General features: G+C 38.9%; 1 protein-coding gene across 1 annotated transcript; it reads left to right on the top strand.

Moving 5' to 3' along the window:
* Positions 1-243: 243 nt before the first annotated feature.
* LOC139062646 (sentrin-specific protease 6-like) lies at positions 244-24,874 on the top strand. Its single transcript, XM_070544113.1, has 2 exons — positions 244-583; positions 24,597-24,874. Exons 1-2 carry the CDS (start codon positions 392-394, stop codon positions 24,768-24,770), a joined length of 366 nt encoding a protein of 121 aa, XP_070400214.1. The 5' UTR covers positions 244-391; the 3' UTR covers positions 24,771-24,874.
* Positions 24,875-25,916: the final 1,042 nt, after the last annotated feature.

Here is a 25,916-nt window from a genome sequence, read left to right as displayed (position 1 = left end):
GTTTGTCTGGACTTCCCATTGAGTTTAGGAGGAGCCTGAGAACGGGAGTGGGGGGTGCTGCTGGAGCGAACCGTCCCACCGCTCTCCGTGAGGGAGGAGGGTTCCCGAGAACTAAATACCAGAACACTTTTGGTGAATAAAATATCGGGGACACGTGGGAATCAGGATTAAAGTTTACAGTTTTTGAATCAGGATTTCAGCCTCTTCAGCTCTGACCAGAACTGGACCAGACCTGTGGTTCTGCTCTGAGGTTTCTACCCCATAGCTCTCCAGATGGAAACCGGCCCCTGCACAAAGTAGGAGTGGGCGAGGCCTAAACCAGGCCACCTTTCCTCTGGTATAACCTTTGAACTTTATGTGGTGACTTGTGTCTGGTTTGGTGGCTGCAGGGATGGATGAGAAGTACATCGTTCTGATCTTTGAGAATGGTCTGGTGATGAAGGAGCAGATGATCCTGGAGGATATCCTGCAATTCGTCGGTTGGAGCAACAAGGTCAGCAAGTTTCCATCCAAGCTGACCTTTGAGGAGGCCAACGTCCGACTGGTCAACTACAACAAGGCATCCAATCAGAAGTGGGAGAAGGTAGGCTCACAGGTCCCTGACCATGCAGCAGCTGTTACAGCTGATCAAGACAATTTAAGAAAATGTTAAAGAGCAAACTGCAGGTCAGACTCCCATGAACCCATTTTTAGAGAAACTTCGTTTTAAACATTTTCTATACAAACATAAATAATTTAGGCTTTTAGAGTCATTGTTGTGAGAAAGTTTTTTTTTAATTTTTTTTATTTACCAAACCAAGTGAGGTCAGCTGAGGGAGTCCTGTTGGCTTAATCCAGAGAAAAATGGACTGTAATGCGGCTCTGACACAGAGGAAACATTTATAATTCCACTTTTGATGGACCAGAACCATAAAGTTCTGAGTTTGCTGCACGCCCCAGAGAGCAGAGACAAACCAGAGGGAGAAACCATCGGCCAAAGCAGAGATTGTGCTGCCATGTGAGGAGAAGCAGCCGGGGGGGGGGGGGGGGGGGGGGCAGCTTGAGTTAACCATGCTAGCTTAAACTCCTGTGCTAGCATCGCAGTATAGTACAGATTACTATCATGTACCAGACAGTTGAAGTACTATCGCTCAATTAATAAAATACTCCCAGCTAACAGGGAACGTTCCCATAACTTTCGCTAACATTCTTTAAAAGTTTTTTTAATGTTAGTACATAACGTTGTTAAAGTAATGTTTTCAAAATGTTCTTTGAACGTTATTAATGTTGCTGTAACGTTGACAGAAAATGTTCTTAGAAGATTGTTATAAGAACGTTGTAACAACATTATTTCTGCATGATGAAAGTTCTCATAACGGTGATAGGAAACGTTTTTATAACAACGTTCTTTGAACGTGTATATAATGTTTTTGTGATTGATCAAAGTTCTCAAAATGCTGAAAGAAAACATTCCTAGAACCATGTTCTTGTAACGTCTTTACAATGTTATTTATGGTTGATGAAAGTTCTAACAATGTTTGTAAGACAACATTCTTTGAACCACATTATTGGAACGTCGTAACAACGTTATTCATGACTGATGAAAGTTCTAACAATGTTTGTAAGAAAACATTCTTTGAACCACATTATTGGAACGTCGTAACAACGTTATTCATGACTGATGAAAGTTCTCATTATGTTGTTTGAAAACATTCATAGAACCTTATACTCGGAACGTTTTCACAACATTATCTGTGATAGATGAAAGTTCTCACAATGTTGCTGGAAAACATTCTTAGAACCACGTTCTTATAATGTATTTACAACGTTATTCATGATTGATGAAAGTTCTCATAATGTTGATAGAGAACATTTTTAGAACCACATTCTCGGAACATGGTAACAACGTTATTTATGACTGATTAAAGTTCTCTTAGTGTTGTTAGAAAACATTCTTAGAACCACGTTCTTATAATGTCTTTACAACGTTATTCATGATTGACGAAAGTTCTAATAATGTTGATAGAGAACATTTTTAGAACCAGGTTCTCGGAACATGGTAAAAACGTTATTTATGATTGATTAAAGTTCTCTTAGTGTTGTTAGAAAACATTCTTAGAACCACGTTCTTATAATGTCTGTACAATGTTATTCATGATTGATGAAAGTTCTCATAACTTTGTTAGAGAACATTTTTAGAACAAGATTCTCGGAACATGGTAACAACGTTATTTATGATTGATGAAAGTTCTCTTAGTGTTGTTAGAAAACATTCTTAGAACCACGTTCTTATAATGTATTTACAACGTTATTCATGATTGACGAAAGTTCTAATAATGTTGATAGAGAACATTTTTAGAACCACATTCTCGGAACATGGTAACAACGTTATTTATGATTGATTAAAGTTCTCTTAGTGTTGTTAGAAAACATTCTTAGAACCACGTTCTTATAATGTCTGTACAACGTTATTCAAGATTGATGAAAGTTCTCATAATGTTGATAGAGAACATTTTTAGAACCACATTCTCGGAACATGGTAAAAACGTTATTTATGATTGATTAAAGTTCTCTTAGTGTTGTTAGAAAACATTCTTAGAACCACGTTCTTATAATGTCTGTACAACGTTATTCATGATTGATGAAAGTTCTCATAACGTTGTTAGAGAACATTTTTAGAACAAGATTCTCGGAACATGGTAACAACGTTATTTATGATTGATGAAAGTTCTCTTAGTGTTGTTAGAAAACATTCTTAGAACCACGTTCTTATAATGTATTTACAACGTTATTCATGATTGACGAAAGTTCTAATAATGTTGATAGAGAACATTTTTAGAACCACATTCTCGGAACATGGTAACAACGTTATTTATGATTGATTAAAGTTCTCTTAGTGTTGTTAGAAAACATTCTTAGAACCACGTTCTTATAATGTCTGTACAACGTTATTCATGATTGATGAAAGTTCTCATAACGTTGTTAGAGAACATTTTTAGAACAAGATTCTCGGAACATGGTAACAACGTTATTTATGATTGATGAAAGTTCTCTTAGTGTTGTTAGAAAACATTCTTAGAACCACGTTCTTATAATGTATTTACAACATTATTCATCATTGACGAAAGTTCTAATAATGTTGATAGAGAACAATTTTAGAACCACATTCTCGGGACATGGTAACAACGTTATTTATGATTGATTAAAGTTCTCTTAGTGTTGTTAGAAAACATTCTTAGAACCACGTTCTTATAATGTCTGTACAACGTTATTCATGATTGATGAAAGTTCTCATAATGTTGATAGAGAACATTTTTAGAACCACATTCTCGGAACATGGTAAAAACGTTATTTATGATTGATTAAAGTTCTCTTAGTGTTGTTAGAAAACATTCTTAGAACCATGTTCTTATAATGTCTGTACAACGTTATTCATGATTGATGAAAGTTCTCATAACGTTGTTAGAGAACATTTTTAGAACAAGATTCTCGGAACATGGTAACAACGTTATTTATGATTGATGAAAGTTCTCTTAGTGTTGTTAGAAAACATTCTTAGAACCACGTTCTTATAATGTATTTACAACGTTATTCATGATTGACGAAAGTTATAATAATGTTGATAGAGAACAATTTTAGAACCACATTCTCGGAACATGGTAACAACGTTATTTATGATTGATTAAAGTTCTCTTAGTGTTGTTAGAAAACATTCTTAGAACCACGTTCTTATAATGTCTGTACAACGTTATTCATGATTGATGAAAGTTCTCATAATGTTGATAGAGAACATTTTTAGAACCACATTCTCGGAACATGGTAAAAACGTTATTTATGATTGATTAAAGTTCTCTTAGTGTTGTTAGAAAACATTCTTAGAACCACGTTCTTATAATGTCTGTACAACGTTATTCATGATTGATGAAAGTTCTCATAACGTTGTTAGAGAACATTTTTAGAACAAGATTCTCGGAACATGGTAACAACGTTATTTATGATTGATGAAAGTTCTCTTAGTGTTGTTAGAAAACATTCTTAGAACCACGTTCTTATAATGTATTTTCAACGTTATTCATGATTGACGAAAGTTCTAATAATGTTGATAGAGAACATTTTTAGAACCACATTCTCGGAACATGGTAACAACGTTATTTATGATTGATTAAAGTTCTCTTAGTGTTGTTAGAAAACATTCTTAGAACCACATTCTTATAATGTCTGTACAACGTTATTCATGATTGATGAAAGTTCTCATAACGTTTTTAGAGAACATTTTTAGAACAAGATTCTCGGAACATGGTAACAACGTTATTTATGATTGCTAAAAGTTCTCTTAGTGTTGTTAGAAAACATTCTTAGAACCACGTTCTTATAATATCTGTACAACGTTATTCATGATTGATGAAAGTTCTCATAATGTTGATAGAGAACATTTTTAGAACCACATTTTCGGAACATGGTAACAACGTTATTTATGACTGATTAAAGTTCTCTTAGTGTTGTTAGAAAACATTCTTAGAACCACGTTCTTATAATGTCTTTACAACGTTATTCATGATTGACGAAAGTTCTAATAATGTTGATAGAGAACATTTTTAGAACCACATTCTCGGAACATGGTAACAACGTTATTTATGATTGATTAAAGTTCTCTTAGTGTTGTTAGAAAACATTCTTAGAACCACGTTCTTATAATGTCTGTACAACGTTATTCATGACTGATGAAAGTTCTCATAACGTTGTAAGAGAACATTTTTACAACCAGACTCTCGGAACATGGTAACAACGTTATTTATGAATGATTAAAGTTCTCTTAGTGTTGTTAGAAAACATTCTTAGAACCACGTTCTTATAATGTCTGTACAACGTTATTCATGATTGACGAAAGTTCTCATAACGTTGTTAGAGAACATTTTTAGAACCAGATCCTCGGAACATGGTAACAACGTTATTTATGATTGATTAAAGTTCTCTTAGTGTTGTTAGAAAACATTCTTAGAACCACGTTCTTATAATGTCTGTACAACATCATTCATGATTGATGAAAGTTCTCATAACGTTGTTAGAGAACATTTTAAGAACCAGATTCTCGGAACATGGTAACAACGTTATTTATGATTGATGAAAGTTCTCTTAGTGTTGTTAGAAAACATTCTTAGAACCACGTTCTTATAATGTATTTACAACGTTATTCATGATTGACAAAAGTTCTAATAATGTTGATAGAGAACATTTTTAGAACCACATTCTCGGAACATGGTAACAACGTTATTTATGATAGATTAAAGTTCTCTTAGTGTTGTTAGAAAACATTCTTAGAACCACTTTCTTATAATGTCTGTACAACGTTAATCATGATTGATGAAAGTTCTCATAACGTTGTTAGAGAACATTTTTAGAACCACATTCTCGGAACATGGTAACAACGTTATTTATGATTGATTAAAGTTCTCTTAGTGTTGTTATATATATATATATATATATATATATATATATATATATATATATATATATATATATAATATATTATATATATATATCTATATATATCTATATATAGATATATATATATATATATATATATATATATATATATATATATATATATATATATATATATATATATATATATATATATATATATATATTTGGAACTTTTTATTTTTGAATTAGAACGACAACATTTACATGGAGATGCATTTGAGTTTCTTCTTCCCCTCTCCAGGGCAGTGTTTCCCTGAACAAAGTTCGAATTTCCTTGTGGCCATAAGATCTATCCAACTTAACCAAATCACCAATCAGTACATATAGTTCTGACAAGCTTTCTCTGTATTCATCTTATCTGCTCTCTAATACATTCTACATTTTACTTTGATCTAGCTAAATAACTCACCCAAAAGACAAAAATACATTAAAAAATTTATAATAATAATTTTCACATGAGAGTACTATCTTTCTAACATTTGTTTTATTGGTTCCCACATTTTTTCTAATTTCACTAGTCCCAGTCATAGTCTTGCATTAATTTGTTCCATTTTGTAGACCTGTCTAACTCTCTCTCTCCACTGTGCCACCCTTGGGGGTTCTGTGTCCAGCCATAAAACCTTAGTTTACTTCTTGGCAGTCATAAGCAGAATTCTGATTATGTATGTCTCCATTATGTGTGTAAGAATTTTGGTATAGCATTCCCAGTACAAACCATTTTAACTTAAATTGTAATTTCACCTTCAAGGTTCTTTCAATTTCTCCCTAACACCTTCCCAGAATGGTATGAATTTAGGGCAGAACAAAAGTATATGTGAAAAGTCTCCCACTAGCCCGCATTTTCTCCAGCATAAATTTTAAACGTCGTCGTCGTCGTCTTCCTCCGCTTATCCGGGTCCGGGTCGCGGGGGCAGCATCCCAACTAGGGAGCTCCAGGCCGTCCTCTCCCCGGCCTTGTCCACCAGCTCCTCCGGCAGGACCCCAAGGCGTTCCCGGACCAGATTGGAGATGTAACCTCTCCAACGTGTCCTGGGTCGACCCGGGGGCCTTCTGCCGGCAGGACATGCCCGAAACACCTCCCCGGGGAGGCGTCCAGGAGGCATCCTGACCAGATGCCCAAACCACCTCAACTGGCTCCTTTCGATCCGGAGGAGCAGCGGTTCTACTCCAAGTCCCTCCCGAATGTCCGAGCTCCTCACCCTATCTCTAAGGCTGAGCCCGGCCACCCTACGGAGGAAACTCATTTCGGCCGCTTGTATCCGCGATCTTGTTCTTTCGGTCATTACCCAAAGCTCATGACCATAGGTGAGGATTGGGACGTAGATCGACCGGTAAATCGAGAGCCTGGCTTTCTGGCTCAGCTACCTCTTCCCCACGACAGATCGGCTCAGCGTCCGCATCACTGCAGACGCCGAACCAATCCGCCTGTCGATCTCCCGATCCCTCCTACCCTCACTCGTGAACAAGACCCCGAGATACTTAAACTCCTCCACTTGAGGTAGGACCTCTCCCCCGACCCGGAGTTGGCAAGCCACCCTTTCCCGGTCGAGAACCATGGTCTCAGATTTGGAGGTGCTGATCCTCATCCCAGCCGCTTCACACTCGGCCGCGAACCTACCCAGCAAGAGCTGAAGGTCAGAGCTGGATGAAGCTAGGAGGACCACATCATCCGCAAAAAGCAGAGACGAGATTCTCCTGCCACCAAACTCGACACACTCCACACCACGGCTGCGTCTAGAAATTCTGTCCATAAAAGTGATGAACAGAACCGGTGACAAAGGGCAGCCCTGGCGGAGTCCAACCCTCACTGGGAACAGGTCCGACTTACTACCGGCTATGCGGACCAAACTCACGCTCCTCTGGTAAAGGGACTGAATGGCCCTTAACAGAAAGCCACCCACCCCATACTCCTGGAGCGTCCCCCACAGGGTGCCCCTGGGGACACGGTCATGAGCCTTCTCCAAATCCACAAAACACATGTCGATTGTTTGGGCAAACTCCCATGCCCCCTCCATCACCCTTGCAAGGGTATAGAGCTGGTCCACAGTTCCACGGCCAGGACGAAAACCACATTGCTCGTCCTCTATCTGAGATTCAACTATCGATCGGACCCTCCTCTCCAGTACCTTGGAGTAGACTTTTCCAGGGAGGCTGAGGAGTGTGATCCCCCTATAGTTGGAACACACCCTCAGGTCACCCTTCTTAAAGATGGGGACCACCACCCCGGTCTGCCACTCCCTAGGAACTGCCCCCGATGACCACGAAATGTTGTAGAGACGTGTCAACCATGACAGCCCTACAACATCCATAGCCTTGAGATACCCAGGACGAACCTCATCCGCCCCCGGGGCTCCGCCGCTGTGTAGTTGTTTGACTACCTCAGCAACTTCTGCCCCCGAGATCGGACAGTCCATCCCCAGGCCTCGCCTTAAATTTTAAACGTTACTATTTAAATCAAATCACTTTTTTTGTCACGTCACATGTGCAGGTACACTGGTACAGTACATGTGCTTCACAGCAACAGAGTTATGCAAAAATACAGTAATGTAAAAACAAGTAAAATATAAAAATGGCTAATCTAAGTAATAATATGTATAAGTTGTAATGTATATACATTACTAAATGTTTATGCAAGTATATTATTATTATTTTTTTAATATATTGTTCTACGTGTGTGCGTGTGAGTGTGTGTATAGTGTGTATATACGTGTTTTACAAACGAATAAAGTAAACAATAAGATAAGAGATATAAAATATACAGAGGTTGGTATGTGCAAAACAGTGGCATTAATGTACAGTATGGAGTGTGTAATGTTGGAGTTTCAGTAGTGAGGGTGAGGTGTCTGCGCCGTGTTCAGCAGTCTGATGGCCTGATGGAAAAAGCTGTCTCTCAGTCTGCTGGTTCTGGACCGGATGCTGCAGAACCTCCTTCCTGATGGAAGTAGTCTGAACAGTTTATGGCTGGGGTGACTTGAGTCCTTGATGATCCTCCCCGCTTTCCTCAGGCACCGCTTCCTGTAGATGTCCTGGAGGGAGGGAAGCTCACCTCCAATAATCCTTTCTGCACACCGCACTACTCTCTGGAGAGCTTTGCGGTTGTAAGCGGTGCTGTTGCCATACCAGGTGGAGATGCATCCAGTGAGGATGCTCTCAATGGCACAGCGATAGAAGGTCCTGAGGATGCGGCGGCTCATGTCAAATCTTTTCAGTCTCCTGAGAAAGAAGAGGCACTGCTGTGCACTCTTCACCGTATTTTCCATGTGCACTGACCACGTAAGATCCTCTGCCAGATGCACTCCAATGAAACGGAAGCTGCTCACCCTCTCCACAGCGTCGCCGTTGATGGTGATGGGGGTGTGTACTCCTCTGCTCCTCCGGAAGTCCATTATCAACTCCTTTGTCTTTGTGACGTTGAGGGTGAGACGGTTGTCCTGACACCAGTGGGTCAGGGCGCTGATCTCCTCCCTGTAGGCCGTCTCATCGTCGTTGGTGATGAGACCTACCACTGTGGTGTCGTCCGCATACTTCACAATGATGTTGGAGTTTCTCGTGGCCGTGCAGTCGTAGGTGTAGAGTGAGTACAGGAGAGGGCTCAGCACACACCCCTGCGGAGCACCAGTGTTCAGTGTGACGGGGGATGAGGTGGTGCCGTCCAGTCTGACCACCTGGCATCTGTCAGACAGAAAGTTAAGGATCCAGCTGCAGAGGGAGCTGCTCAGTCCTAGATCCTGCAGTTTCCTGTCCAGCTTAAAGGGAACAATGGTGTTGAATGCTGAGCTGTAATCTACAAACAGCATTCTCACATTCGTGACATGATAAGTGGAGTTTTAAAGTATGCGCCTTCACCTTCCATTCAAATTCCCTCCAAGACAGACTATTAGTTAGTTTATGGCCTGCTTCAAGTGTTTCCTCCCATTCCTCGTCTGTCATCATTATGTTCACTTCCAGTTCCCATTTTTCTTTAATATCTGTATTCTTAACAGTCAAATCCTGTTGTAAAGCTTTATATATTTTGAAATCAGTCCTTTTTTTTGACATGTCCTTTCTGTTTAACATATTCACTTCCTCCATATTAAGTTTATCCTTGCTTGAATCTTTGCCTTATTTCGAAATAACTAGTCAATTAAGTGTGAGTATTGAGTGGTACTGGACTTCTGTAAAAATAATTTTCATAGGGATGAAGAAAGTACTCTGTCTGTCTGTCCTAAATAACATATTAAGCATGAAATTACGAATTATTGTGAAATTACACGCACAGGAAGTGCTTTTATTTTGTAGCATTTGCTCAGTCGGCTCTCGAAGCTTCTGGGCAGACCGAGAAGAAGAGCAGGGTCGGAGGTGCATTAACCGTCGGAGGTCACGCTTCTGTTCTGCACTTGACAGTCTCTGGTTCTGCACCACTGAGCTAAATGTAAGTAGCCACCATAAAAGTTGCTTAAATGTTTTTAAGACGGACATGGTGAGTAATGTTGGCCACGTAGCAAGCTAATATGCTAAGTCATCGTGTAAGTTAGCTGTGTTATTAACGTTGTGTGCGACTAAAGTCCGTTTATTAAATGAAACGAGCAGCGCTTTCTCATTATTGAAGGTTAGCATTACTTTAGATACTTTTTTATTAGACTTCTAGAGACTTATTCCCTCCATTTTTGTCCCCTCCATTGTATTTTTTTTTAAACGTGACGTTCTGAGAAAAAAATGAAAGCGGGAGCTCAGCACCACCAAGTCAAACTTAAACGTCCATTTATTAAAAGTAAATGAGCAGTGGTCTCTTGTTCAGCGATGAAAAATCAGTCTGTGTTGTAAACTATTTTCCCCGTAGCACCTGTGCCATAGCTTTGCAAGCAGCCTGCTTTTTTAACCGTAGAAGAGGATTGAGACCGCAAGAGACGAAGCGGTGCTGTATCTCGATGCTATATGTTCCCTCCTTCCCTCCATTTTTGTCCCCTCCATAGTTTTTTTAAAACGTGATGTTCTGAGGACAAAAAAAAAAACTGGAAGTTCAGTTCGCTCGCGGGAGTTTGTCAGTTTTTGTGAAAAGTTTTATTTAATACACACATATACATCGAAATTTTGTTAATGTTTTTATCATCAAATTAACTAGTGCTCAGTTGCACATATCTTGAACCGCAGAACGCTGTTTCTGTTAATTTCACAGTATTTTTGTGTTGTAATTTTGTCCTTACTGTATGCTGTTGCTCCAGATTCTTTTCTTTAAATGTTATGTTTTAGCTTTGTGTGGATAAGTCAAATTACACTTGAATCTCCTCACATAGCTTCATATATAGTGGAGGACTGCCTAAATTTTGCTGACTAACACAGATCTACCTTGTGATTACCAAAGTTTTTTTTCTCTACTGATTATGCTTCCTGGTGTAGATGTGTAAATGTAGAGTATCTGCGTTCCTATGAGCTGTCGGCCACACCGGGAAGCCTGTCTATGAATCTGCAGTCAGACTTCAATGATCCAACCCCACTCTCTGCACACAAGATTGATGGCATGCTGCTGTTGACCCCCAAGAGGTTCATACAAGTGAGACAGAAGTAAGAACACTGGTGAGTAATTCTCACAATCTGTATTTTTGATGGCACATTCTAAATAACATGACTATATATGTATGTATGTATATATGTATACAGATTTGTCTTTTAAAACTGTCGCTTTGGCACAGAGGTTGTTATTCATGATTGTTAACATTCAAAAAACTTATGAAAGCCCTATGTTTTCTGTATTAAGGTGCTTTTAACTTAAATATCTCTTCATTTCTTTATTACAGTGATGGCGGCTGAAGCCCCACGAAACATGATCCTACTTGCTGTCGAATGTAATTAAATTAAAACTTGACTCCCGTCCGGCCTCTTTTGATGAACTGATTAAGATTTTAAAAGAAAAACTGGAACTTGACTGTGATTTCAATTTGAAATACGAAGATCCAGACTTTGATGGAAGGCTCACTTGCCTTGTTGACATAGAGGAGTTACCACAAAAATCCTGTGTTCATATTTCCCTTACACAGGATTCCCGTTCTGTTGCATCAACTGATACCTTTTCAGATGTGTCATCCCCAGAGCGTCTAAGCAGATGGCCCCCAGGTCCTTTTCAGATTCCCAAATTTCCATTTGACATTGAGCTGACACTTAGAGATGGGAATACTGAATTTGAAAAGAATGAAAGACTTCAGTTGTCAAGAGACCAAAAACATTGTATTTTAGAGAATCTGGCATCTACCATATATACAGTAGGTTCAAGGCTTACCCTAGTGACAAAGAAATAGCAATGGTCTTGTGAGCAAACATCATGTTTAAAAGAAGCAGGATCTGACAGTGGTTGGAATGGATGGAAAAACAGCATCAAGTTCAAAAAGGAAAATTACAGGACTAAGAAGAGAAGAGCTGGATGTCAGGAGGTCTCCATAAATGCTGGGAAAAGAAGCCAAAGAAACCCAGAGAATGAACCTTCCCATTCAAACATCCAAGCGTGCAGAACTTCCTGCCTAACTTTCCTCAAGGAGAAGACCCCTCTAGTCTGGGCTGTATGAGGCAGGCTGTTGTTGAGGAAGTAAAGAAGACTGAGAGAAACATATGTGTTATTAGCCGGATGATGCAGACAACATTTGCCTTGAGACGACAGACGAGTCATGTCCTGCCCTCCTGTGAAAGAGCTGATGGACCTCTGGCCTGCTCTTCATATGCCAGCTGAGGTAATGTGGATCAGCTCTTTCATCTGGTTTTATCTTTGACCATGCTATTTCACATTGCGTGTAGCGTTGCTGTATTTCATTCATCATAAATTAATAATTGTTTTTATTGTACTGTTCTTTCATTAATGCAGGTGTATGCAGAGTTTCAACGAATCACAAACCAGAACCGTCCTAACACCTTTTATGCGCAGCTAGATCAACACACTCCTCATTTGATGGCCTTATTCATACAGAAAGCTTCCAAAACTGGAAAGACTGCAAATGCTTTGGCTGACATTGTCAAAGCCCATGATGCACAGGTGAATATACAATTTACAGGCAATGTCTTTATGCTATGAGTATTGGAGCCACTGAAGAAAAAAAATAGAATTCTGAGAAAATAAGTCATAAATCTGAGTTTAATCTCAGAGTTCTGACTGGTACCTAAAACAAAAAAAAAAAAAAAAAGGAAATTGGGGAAGATTATGAGGGGGGATCAGAATTCTGACTTAAATCTTAAAATTCAGGCTTTTATTTTTTTGTTTGTTTTGATTTGGGTTTTTTTTAACAAAAAATTCCTAAATAGTTTTTTGTTTGTTTTGTTTTAGGTTTATGAAAAAAGTCAGAATTCTGACTTAAATCCCAGAATTTTGAAAATATCTGAATCTTTTTCTCAATTCTTTTTTTCTTCTTCAGTGACTCTAATACTCTTAGGCAATAAGGCAGTATTAGGGCCACTGAAGGAAACAATTGAATACTGAGATAAATGTCAGAATTCTGACTTTATTAATTTTATTTATTTTCAGAATTTTTTCTTCTTCAGTGGCCCTAATACCCCTCCGTATTATGTAATGTTAAACAATTCAAGTTAACTTTTGAATTCAGCAGTTTATCATTGGATTTAGATGCAGATAATACTGTCTTGGAAAATTGGTCAGAGCAGTTTGGCATTGAGTTTGATTAGTAAACTTGACAGTATTTACACTCTTAATAATCTTCTTAGGAATTACATGATGTCCACACAAGGCGTACCACTGTTCTCCATGCCCTTCCTGTCTATCTACGTGAGGAATCCTCTGGATTTTTGAGGACATGTGTGGTAAGTCCCAGTATTGTAAATTTGAACAATTCATTCTATTTATTTATGCATAAGGACAACACAAGGACAACGCACATGAACATTTTGGAAAATGTGCCATTGTTTCAACTACAAACCTTTGACAATATGTTTAAGCCTGCCACACACGAGAGCAATCAGCTGAGCAAACGGCCTCGAAGGACTGTTTGCTCAGCAGATTGCTCGCTGTGTGCGCCTGATTTTCACTGAGTTTTCTGCCTCACGAGACGTTGAGGTGAATATCTGACCAGTTAGATATTTTCCGCCTCACAGGGGTAAAAACTCGCTGTGTGCGCACTACTGAGCTGCTGGTTGAGCTGAAATATTCTAGTGGCCAACCAAAGCACGTTTTCCACTCACATGACCCCAAGATGTATTCAGATACAGCCCCTTACCCTGTCTGCGTGTCTGAAAAATAAACAAAACGGTACCTTGCGGATCGATGGGCCCACTGTTTCCATTACCCTTTCGGAAGGATTCTGGGTCTTCCAGGTGTGTCTTGGAGTAAATTGGCATAAACTCCTTGCCTGGTCCATCTTTCCAGCTACTGTACCCATATTTTCCTAACCTTGAAATGCCGGTGGCAGCGACGTTTCGTCAACAAAAAAAGGATAGGCATTTCCTCTGTTTCCAGCTCTTGTCTGTTTTGTTTCTTTTCTGACATGCAGACAGGGGGCTGCCATCTTGGGGTCATGTGAGCGGAGAACGTGCTTTGGTTGGCCACTAGAATATTTCAGCTCAACCAGCAGCTCGGTAATGCGCACACGGCAAGTTTTTACCCCTTTGAGGCGGAAAATATCTTAACTGGTCAGATATTCACCTCAGCGTCTCATGAGGCAGAAAACTCAGTGAAAATCAGGCGCACATGGCGAGGTATCTGCTGAGCAAGCGGTCATTCGAGGCTGTTTGCTCAGCAGATGGCACTCGTGTGTGGCAGGCTTGAAGGCACTGAGAAAAATCAACAATCACTGCAAAGAATTCAAGCAGCTTTCATTAGCATAACGCTGGCACACACGGAAGCCATCTCACTTTATTCATAAATGAGAGCACAAAGCAACATAATGAACAGGAGTAGGGCTGGGCGATACGGCCTAAAATCAATATCAACTTATATTGAAGATCTCACCTCGATAACGATAAGTAGGCGATAACTACAGGAATGCGTAGCAACAATATTTGTCCACTAGATGGGGCTGTCTCATGTATTACATTGACTAAAATTTTACATGACTCAAGGTGCTACAGCTTCTTAAAGGGACATAAATGTGGCCAACTTACACATCTTTTCATTTTTTTATTATCAAATTTATTGACATGGGAAAAATTATCTGGATGAGAGACAAGAACTTGGATAACGATAAATCTTTGACATGTTGCCCAGCCCTAAACAGGAGTCTATCAGACTGCATTTATTGTTATTTACATGAAAATCTACTGAAATAAAAATGGCCACAGTCAGAGTTTCAGTTCAGATGTGATTAGTGTATGATCTCCCTTTCATTTTTGTAAGGATGATACCAATGAGCCGGACCTCGGATGCAGCAGTTGTCCTCCTGACAACCATCACCGATGATGCCGAGAGTCCAGTTACGTACGACCCAGTGAGAATCTGTTATCCTAGAGCAGTGGTTCCCAAACTTATTTAACCGCGCACCCCCTTCTATGTCCCGACCATGTCCTGGTAATGTTCGGCCTCATCTATGCCTACATTTAGATTATCCGAAGGGACTGACCAACACATTTGAGTCCATGCAGAAAATCTTACTTGGTCTTGATGAGTCTAAACTATCACCCAAGCTGCAGAGTCAAAAATGACCTGATGTTACATGTGTAACTCAAAATCTGAAAGAGTGATGGATTCAGATGGCTCACTCTGTTAGAGCATTGTCCACATCCACAATGTAATTTACTATTTGTCTGCTCTTTAATTGTTGATGTTAAAGTAACACACCACCATTTGGGCAAATATGTTCATTTTCCACTTCTCATTGAGTTAACCCTCCCACTGTCCTAATGGGTAGGACCCCACGAGGAAAGTTGACCATTGAGCAGGGTTGATGGTTCATCCCTTGGGTCCATATGGCAGAGGTGAGGAGTGAGCACCACCTCACCCCTGTCACGTGGACCTCAAGGGATAAACCATCAACCCTGCTCAATGGTCAACTTTCCTCGCGGGGTCACCCATAAAGGCAGTGGGAGGAACAGTTGAGTTTTACCTTTTCTCTGTTCGTCCAGCCGTTCTGAGTCTGGCAATTCCATTTGTGTCTTTAGTTTAGCATGAATAATTGAATCGGATTAGCCCATTAGCATCTAATGCTAATAGGCTAATCTGATTCAATACTCAACTGGTTTTATGCCAAATGGCATAAAGTACTCACTGACTTACTTGATAGTGGTTAGTGTAATTCATATTTTGTTAATGTTGAATTGATGTGCATCCTGATGTTGCTTTAAACCAGGGATTCCCAAAGTGTGGTGCGCCAGGGTAACCGCGGGTCCTTAAAAAGTCTTAAAATGTCTTAAATTAGCTTTTCCAAATTTAAGGCCTTAAAAATCCTTAAAAATGACAAATAATCCTTAAATACAGTTTCCAAAGGTCTTAAACCTGTTTAGACCCAATAAACAAGATTATTTTATTTCTATGAAATTTTCATGAATTCCTAGTTAGTCTTCAGCATTTTTTGTGTGTGATATTGGCGTAAGTGGAACCGTACACATTCAGTTGCTTGTGAAAGGGGGCTATTTTTAGATGAGCACATTAGCTGGTTAAACTAGTGGGAGCTTGCGCCATGGGGAAGTGCAAGTTCGATGGTAACTGGGTGGCTAATGCCATGTTCGCAACGCGGTTAGCACCGGTTCCAGGCAATAGCTGGAAAATAAAGCTTAAATTTAATTATAAAAATAGCTTAAATTTGGTCTAAGTGGCCTTAAAAAAGGTCTTAAAAAGTCTTAAATTTGGCTCCCTTAAACCTGCAGATACCCTGTTGCGCGAGCTGCCGCTAGGGGGTGCGCGAGGTGAAAAGTGTAATGGCTGCGGAGCTCAGAGAAGTCTGTCATATGTCACCATTAGCGTAGAAACTCATTTGTGGGTGGGCCAAAGAAAAAGTAAGTGGGCACAATAAATGTAATTGAAAATAAGTATATTTTTGCGCGCGCGCGTGTCCTCCACATGTGCCCTAGCTTCATAATAACAATGCGCCGAGCTTCAGCACTCTGGCCTGCGCACGCCGATATGTTCCGTATTTGATCATTTTTAACGGTGTTGGAGGAATCTGAAGGTGGTGAGTCATTCTGGCAGATTGTAATTAACACCTGTCTCATGCAGGTGTTCTGACATTGTAAACCTCACACACAGAACATTGTGGATGTAACAAAATAACAAGAAATGATTCCCATTCAGGCTATTAACAGCGCGCTGAAGATCTGAAGTTCAGAGTGCGTCTGTCAGAGGTCAGACGCGTTCCGGCTGAACCACGGCTCACGGGTGCACAAGTGAGCACATCTGGGCTGGGCAGAAGTCATTTTACAACATTGGTTTAAATAGCGCGAGACGCGGTGACTTGAGCGGCTGTGCCGCACGCGCGCGCACACAGATGCAATAAGCACGCACGCTGATTTAACTCCGGCGCGCCGTCAGACTGAAGGCAGAAATGAACGCTGCCTCCACCGTGATAAAAACTTTTAAGAGGTTATTTTTCATTCAAGGTCAAATTAAGATCTTAGCTTCTGGGATGAGTCGGGTCCGTTCCAGCCAGTGACTCCGAACCTGACCACAACGCCTGTTACTGCAGCATTTGTTATTCCAGTCCGCGTGGCAGCGGATCGCAGATTCAGCCACACCATAAAACAGCAATAAGTCGGTCTGAGGCAAAAGTGAACATCATGGCTATATCTTGTCCCCTATAGACATGTGATTAATACGCACAAGTAGGTGATCAGCTCAGGTTTACGCAGAGCAGAAGGAAGGAGAGCGCTCTGGCCGCACAGGTTAAACGTTCCTATTTTAAGAAAACCGTTAAATTGCATTCTTTATGTGCTACCTGGGCACTCTTAAATATTTATTTAAAATGAAATCAAAGGAAATTGTAATGGTATTGAATGTTTATTAATTACTATTTAAAAAATGAAAGTGATGGGGAATTTTTTTAACCCTGTCTGTTTAGCTTGACATCTGATATATATATACATACATATATATATGTATGGATATATAGAGCCATGCCCCGATGGGGGGGGGGGGCGTCGACATGGTCGGGACATAGAAGGGGGTGCGCGGCTAAATAAGTTTGGGAACCACTGCTTTAAACCACCTACTCAAAGAAAGACTACACACTGCTGTTGTCCAGTTTTCAAAAGTGTTCGTTTGTAATTGTTTCTTTCAAATTTTGTTTTATTTTCTGTTTGAGTTGGCTTAATCGGTAACTTTAATTTGATTATAATTTGAAAATTTATTTAATATAAACTCCAAATATTTAAGTTTATTTATGTTCTGATATACTTGTAACCGGATTACAGGATACAATAAGATAATTAAAAGAAAAAATAAACAAATGGGCCAATAATTAGGTTCGGGGAGAATTGGAGGTTGTTTAAGAATGACTGGAGTCACGGGTATAGCATGAAACGGTTTATATACTAAATTTTAATAATAATGGGAAATATAACACATAAAGATAACACACAAAAACAGATGAAAACAATCGACAATAGTAAAATGCTCGGTATGAGATTTGATCATATGAGTCACAAGTCAGCCGGCGTCAAGTCAAATCCCCACGCTTGGGGTGAAAGTCAGAGTCCGGTGGTGCGATTTTTTCCTACCGCACCGTTGAGATTGTTCACAGAAGAGAGCAGTCTGCTCTTCAGTTACTTGAGATGTCCTGGTTCGTTCAGTGGTTAAGGCTCGCCATCTCCCTCGTCAGGAAGAAATCCAGTTCTCGTTCCAAGTGAGTGATCATAGGAGTCGGGATCAAACCCAAGGAAAAAAAAAACCCAGCCTGTAAACAACAGGACTGTTAGCAAGTTGGCATCGACCCTTCTCGTCACATCACAGCATAAAGTCTTACAGACTTAAACAAATGCTTCACTCTATTGGCATAGCCAATCATGTTTGGGTTCACAGTTCAACTAACATAACATCAATTTGATTGTCTATTAAAATAATTCTCAGTAGCTCTGGAAATATAATTACATATGACAACAATTGTTCAGCTCAATAGGCTCAGTTAGATTCTATTACTCTACACCATTCGACAAGAAATACATTCATGACAACAAGGATACATTTAGTTGTGTTTCTATACAGCATTGTGACACCTTGTATATCTGTAACACAATAAATAAATAAATAAATAAACAAACAAATAAATAAATAAATAAATAAAATTTTCTATAACAAAATTAAACAAAATATAAATTCTGGTCCTTTGGTCCACCTTTGTAAAATAATTCCTCCCTAATCAGTTAGCTTTTATTTATTTTTACTTATCTATTTTTTTTTATTATTAAATGTTTGGTTAAGGGACGCATTGCTAATTCTATGGCGTTAGCTATAACGCCCCTGAGGACCTTGTACATCTAGGCCGTACCACCATTAACTGGCGGTTTGAGCCGTTAACTCCTGGGAATCCCATATGCCCTACCGCCGTTAACTGGCGGTTTGAGCCGTTAACTCCTATATGCCCTACCACCGTTAACTGGTAGTTTGAGATGTTAACTCCTGGGATCTAACGTCTAGCAGCCCACTGCTGTCACCTCGGTTGCTGTAATTAGCTTTTTGAATTTAATAATTTACTGAATTTAATCTCATTCACTCACCAACGCGCTCCAACGGTTCCCTCCTACAGAGGATTGGTTCACTCTGTCGTCTCCACACAAATCTATAAGAATGGAATTAATTTGATAAGCTATTTAAGTTTCCTTTTTTTTTTTTAAGTTGCATCGTTAGCTTTTTCTCTTCTTTTTTCTTTACTCACCGCGTTGGTTCCAAGTTCCTAGCTCTTATTAGAAGGAGTCAAGTCCGCCTCTCCCTCTATCTATGCGGCACCCAAATCAGGGTTCTTCACGGCCTCGACCGTTGTTTTTTTTTTTTCTCTCTCTCTCTCTCTCTAACCGCTCAGTCTTTGCTTTCTGTATCTGCGTGCTGCACAGCCGTTTGTCTCTCCTCTCGCTCAGCTGCGTCGCACGGTTTTATTTCGCGGAGGCGGGACTTATTTCTCTCAGCCAATGAAATTTCAGATTCCCACCTGGACCAATAGTATACAGCTTTCCTCTTCTGTTTCTGTTGGGGATGTTCAAGATTCTTGTTTTAACCGATGTTTAATATTAAACTCGTTATTTTAGTTATTCACCCTTCCAATAATTCATTATGAAATTATCTATTAGTTAATTAGATATCTATTAATTAGTATTGTTAATTTCTTTAATTTATATTTTATATTTTATCTAAATTGAGGATGGATCATATTAGTAAGCCAATTAGTTAATACCTCATTAAGGTTCTAGCTTCTGGGTTACATCCTCAAATATCTGAGTTTATAAACTCAGAAAATATGAGGCAACTGATTGCCTTACATTTTTTGAGTTCTTCCTACTTATTCGGGTTTACAGTGTACGAACTGTAAAGATTTTGTTGTGTTAGAGTTCACCTAACAGTTCAAGTGTTCATTTATTTGCTTTGTGTGTTCACAGGGCATGCTCAGTTGAAGTTTCCCTCTCTGCGCGTTCAAGATGTAAGAAAAATAATACGAAAGAAATGCAACAATGAAAACTTCAAAAAGGCATCAACAACCAAGCAAGTGGATCCATAAAATGGACTGATTTTTTTAAAGGCATTTTTTAAAAAGTCTTTCAAAATGGACAGAATTAATGTGTTAAACATGTTCAGAACAGTTTGCGTTCTCATCTTTGATTAATCCTGGTAAACAGGTCTGTTTTTGTTCTGTTCTAATTCTCTCTGTTTAATACATTTAAACAAAATTACTTAGCTACTTTATTAACTTTTTTCTCTGCATAAAGACGAAGTATCAGTAAATAGTGGAAATTAAATGTATTGGTAGTAAGCAAATAGCAGATGTTAAATGTTACTTGCAGTATGTGTTTATAGAGAAAATAGAGATACTTAAATGTACTAAAAGAATATTACGTCAAGTTTACTGTAAAGTGTACTTTCAAAACTGTAAGTATACTCAATTATATAAGAAGTACACTACAAGTAAACATATATTATTACTTTAAGTATAATTTTAAGTATACATTCAAAGAGAAAAGTATACTCAATTATTTCAAAAGTACACTGCAAGTAAACGTATAATGTTAAAGTTTATTTTTAAGTATACTTTCAAGGGCAAAAGTACTCAATTTTATTAGAAGTAAACTTATACTGTTACTTTTAAGTATACTTTCAAGGAGAAAAGTATACTCAATTATATCTGAAGTACTCTATAAGTAAACTTATATTATTACTTAAAGTATATTTTAAGTATACATTCAAGAAGAAAAGTATACTCAATTGTATGAAAAGTAAACTTATATTGTTACTTTAAGTATACTTTCAAGGACAAAAGTATACTTAATTATATCAGAAGTACACTCCAAGTACACTTGTGATGTTACTTTAAGTATACTTTCAAAGAGAAAAGTGTACTCAATTATATCAGAAGTACACTACAAATAAACTTAAATTATTACTTTGAAGTATACTTGTAGTATACTTCAAGTATACTTTTAGTGGCCCAATTTAGACCCAAGGAGTATAATTCTAAGTAAACTTTAAGAACAAGTATGCAAATAAACTTATGTACACTTAAGTATACTTGAAATTAGATACTTAAAGTATACTTCTTTTTCGTAAGGGTTTCAGAAACTAAAGTTTTTGCAATGTTATACTAATGTTACTGCAAAGTAATATTAACCTTAAGATAACATTTCAGAAACATTAATCTTCTGTTCCATTATTGTTTTGCTAACCTTAAGATAACGTTCCAGAATCATTATGCTGATGTTCAAGCGTTGTTTTGCTAACCTTAAGATAACGTTCCAAATACATTATACTTGTCATGTTCTGTGTCCCTTTGTTCCCCATCCCCTCCAATTCCCACTCCAGGTTCTCCTTTTGTGTTTCATATCGCCCTCATATGTCCTTTGTCTGCATCTCATTTATGTGTCTCCTGTGTTCCTTTAGTCTTCTCCAGTCACCCCTCTGCAGCCAGTCGTCCCTCTGCAGTGTTTATAGTTTCAGCTTTTCATTTTTATTAGTCTCTTTAATATGTTTTGTCCCACCGGTTTTTGTAGTTCTCCTTCCCTTTAGAATTTTAGTTATATGGTTGCTTTTGTGTTTTTAGGTTCACTCTTAGGTCATGTTAGTTTCTTCCCTGATTAGTCATTGCTTTCACCTGGTCCTCGCCCCACACTCCACACACCTGCAGCTCATCTGCCTCCCATTATGCCCCAGTGTATTTAAGCCCTGTCTTGTCTCTGTGTCTTGTCGGTCCATTGTTGTAATTCTGTCAAGTTCTTCTCGTGCCTCTAGTGCTTGGATCTAGTCTTCTCGTGCCTCTTGTATTTTTGGATCTCCAGATCTCTATCTGGATTTTTGGACTGTTGGCTCCCAGCCTTTTGGATTACTTTTGTTTTTTGGTTACTCCTAAAATAAAGGATTTCACTTTACATCTTCCCCAGCCTCGTGTCATCCTGGGTTTCAGCATATTTGGGTCCTAAACATCCCCAGATCGTGACAATACTGATGTTCCAGCGTTGTTTTGCTAACCTTAAGATAATGTTCCAGATACATTATGCCGATGTTCCAGCAATGTTTTGCTAACCTTAAGATAACGTTCCAGATACATTATGCCGATGTTCCAGCAATGTTTTGCTAACCTTAAGATAATGTTCCAGAAACATTATGCTGATGTTCCAGCAATGTTTTGCTAACCTTAAGATAACGTTCCAGATACATTATGCTGATGTTCCAGCAATGTTTTGCTAACCCTAACCCTAACATTCCAGAAACATTATGCCAATGTTCCAGCAATGTTATGCTAACCTTAAGATAACATTCCAGAAACATGCTGATATTCCAGCAATGTTTTGCTAACCTTAACATAACGTTGCAGAAACATTTTTCTAGCCTTTAGATAACGTTCTGGTAATGTCAGGCTAACGTTTTAGCAATGTTTTGCTAATGTTGCAACAATGTTGTTCCAAACATTAACAAAATGTTCCGGTAACATTGTAGCAGTATTGCAGCCATGTTATGAAAATATTCCGGGAACGTTATGCTAATAATCAAATAACGTTTCAGTAACCGTTCCAGTAATGTTATGCTAATGTTCTGTTAACATCACGCTAACCGTAAAATAACGTTCAAACACCTTTAAGCAAACATTCCAGCAATGTTTTTGTATCGTTAACACACCATTCCAGTAACGTTAAAAAAACTGGACATTTCTACGTTTTTACAACATTCAAAGTAAACATTCCCATAACGTTCTGTTAACATCATGCTAACCGTAAAATAACATCCAAACAACTTTAAGCAAACATTCCAGCAATGTTTTTGTAACGTTAACACACCATTCCAGTAACATTAAAAAAACTGGACATTTCTACGTTTTTAAAACATTCAAAGTAAACATTCCCATAACGTTCTGTTAACGTCATGCTAACCGTAAAATAACATTCAAACAACTTTAAGCAAACATTCTAGCAATGTTTTTGTAACGTTAACACACCATTCCAGTAACGTTAAAAAAACTGGACATTTCTACGTTTTTACAACATTCAAAGTAAACGTTCCGTTAATGTCATGCTAACCGTAAAATAACATTCAAACAACTTTAAGCAAACATTCCAGCAATGTTTTTGTAACGTTAACACACCGTTCCAGTAACATTAAAAAAACTGGACATTTCTACGTTTTTACAACATTCAAAGTAAACATTCCCATAACGTTCTGTTAATGTCATGCTAACCGTAAAATAACATTCAAACAACTTTAAGCAAACATTCCAGCAATGTTTTTGTAACGTTAACACACCGTTCCAGTAACATTAAAAAAACTGGACATTTCTACGTTTTTACAACATTCAAAATAAACATTCCCATAACGTTCTGTTAACGTCATGCTAACCGTAAAATAACATTCAAACAACTTTAAGCAAACATTCCAGCAATGTTTTTGTAACGTTAACACACCATTCCAGTAACGTTAAAAAAACTGGACATTTCTACGTTTTTAAAACATTCAAAGTAAACATTCCCATAACGTTCTGTTAACGTCATGCTAACCGTAAAATGACATTCAAACAACTTTAAGCAAACATTCCAGCAATGTTTTTGTAACGTTAACACACCGTTCCAGTAACATTAAAAAAACTGGACATTTCTACGTTTTTACAACATTCAAAATAAACATTCCCATAACGTTCTGTTAACGTCATGCTAACCGTAAAATAACATTCAAACAACTTTAAGCAAACATTCCAGCAATGTTTTTGTAACGTTAACACAACGTTCCAGTAACATTAAAAAAACTGGACATTTCTACGTTTTTACAACATTCAAAATAAACATTCCCATAACGTTCTGTTAACGTCATGCTAACCGTAAAATAACATTCAAACAACTTTAAGCAAACATTCCAGCAATGTTTTTGTAACGTTAACACACCATTCCAGTAACGTTAAAAAAACTGGACATTTCTACGTTTTTAAAACTTTCAAAGTAAACATTCCCATAATGTTCTGTTAACGTCATGCTAACCGTAAAATAACATTCAAACAACTTTAAGCAAACATTCCAGCAATGTTTTTGTAACGTTAACACACCGTTCCAGTAACATTAAAAAAACTGGACATTTCTACGTTTTTACAACATTCAAAATAAACATTCCCATAACGTTCTTACAACAAATTTTTGTTAGCTGGGCTAATACTAATGAGCATCTGTCAACGGTCTCATACTCTTTAATATCCCCTCACCTAACCTAGTTTAGCTTGGAAAGAGGGAGAGAGATGCCTGTCATCCGGTTCTGGAGCTTGTGCGGTCTTCTGTGAGCTTGATCCGACCCAGACACCAGCGAGCCAGTCCAGCTGGGATTTTTTAAAGCCACGCATCCTCTCCTGAAGGTTCAGGCGGCGGTTCTGATCTGGTTCCGGCCCAGAAACCAGCTGGCCCGCTGAGCCGCTCTCTTCTGGTGGTCGGTTCTGACCTGGTTCTGATGGTGATCTGAGCTCCAGAAACCCACATATAATTTTTTAACCCCCCCCCCCCCCCCCTGTTTGTTTGTTTGTCTGTTGTTTGCCAGACAGATTTATTCTAACGTTGTGGGTCCTGTGCAGGTGAAGCCCGCTCCGATCCCCTCCAGCATCACCAAGGTGTCTCCGGCTCCCGCGGCCAGTCAGACCGTCTGCACGCAGATGGCAATCCGCCAGAGGACCAACTCCTACCTTGAGGAAGAGGACGAGAACATGACGGACCTCCAGCCCCCCTTCCCTGGTCCGATTGAGAAGTAAGTCTGAAGCCCTCAGATCCGACCCGCCTGTCAGAACCAGCCGGATGGTACCAGAACCTTTCATGTCCCACAGCTTCAGGCACTAGCCACGTTTACATGGGCACAATTAATCAGGTTGAATGCCCAGTAAGATCAAAATTCTGCATGTAAACACGTCAGTCGGAATATTCTGATCCGACCTGAAGGAAATTTCAATCTGATTGAGAAAGGTGGTTTAGTCCGATCATCATTCCGATGGATGTGCATGTACACAACACAGGAGTAAAATAACGCCCGCTGCACGTGTGAGCAGCAGCCAGCGAGCCTCCCCGTCTCATTTAGATGCCTGACTAAATAAATGACGCCTCATTAACGAGCGCCGGCTCTTAAATACGATGGCGAGCGTCCCGTTTCTGTCATATCTAATCCAGAACTTGCGTTTTGTGGAAGTAAAAAAAAAATATATAACCCTCCCTTATTTTAATATTGTCAATAATAAAATGCAGAAAAGCATAAATCTGCAGGTATTCACAGAAGAAAACATAACTTCTTGGAGCAAAATAAAATCATTAAATAGATGAAATGAATCAAGAAAGCAGGAAGAATTGTTGTTTTTTTCTGTTTTTACATTTTTCTTTTAGTTTCATACCGTTTGTTTACATTTTTTTGGGGAAGGAAAACTCTGCGCTTGCTCATCCTGTTTAATCTGATTGGATACTTGGTGCATATAAACTCATGGCATGATTGGATCGTTTCAGTTGGTTTCCATGGAAAGATTCTGGACTTCCGATCAACCAGGATTTGCATCATATTGGGGGAATTTGGTGCATGTAAACGTGGCTAGTGATAAGGTCTCTGTGGCCCGTGTGTGGCATTCGACTGGACTGATGAATGTTCGGCTGCGTTCCAAACATTGAAAGCTGCACGAACCAGTGCTCCTATTATGGCTTTTCCCAACTTTCATCAGCCATTCATCCTCAGTACTGATGCTTCCATAACATACAAAAGATCAGACCATACCTAACACAACATGCCACCCAGCTCCTGGTGCAATCTACTGTCATCTCCTGCCTCGATTACTGCAATGCCCTTCTAACTGGTCTTCCAGCCTGTACTGTGAGACCTCTTCAAATGGTCCAGAACGCAGCGGTGCATCTGGTCTTCAACC

Source organism: Nothobranchius furzeri, chromosome 2 (assembly GCF_043380555.1).
Source record: "Nothobranchius furzeri strain GRZ-AD chromosome 2, NfurGRZ-RIMD1, whole genome shotgun sequence".
Taxonomy (NCBI): Eukaryota; Metazoa; Chordata; class Actinopteri; order Cyprinodontiformes; family Nothobranchiidae; genus Nothobranchius; species Nothobranchius furzeri.
This window is presented reverse-complemented; position numbering and strand designations above follow the sequence as displayed.

Bases quoted from the DNA above. Each gene is read 5' to 3' on its own strand.
- LOC139062646 (XM_070544113.1), top strand. From the start codon at position 392: ATGGATGAGAAGTACATCGTTCTGATCTTTGAGAATGGTCTGGTGATG. The intron at 584-24,596 runs GTAGGCTCACAG...GGTCCTGTGCAG, and splicing joins CCAATCAGAAGTGGGAGAAG to GTGAAGCCCGCTCCGATCCC.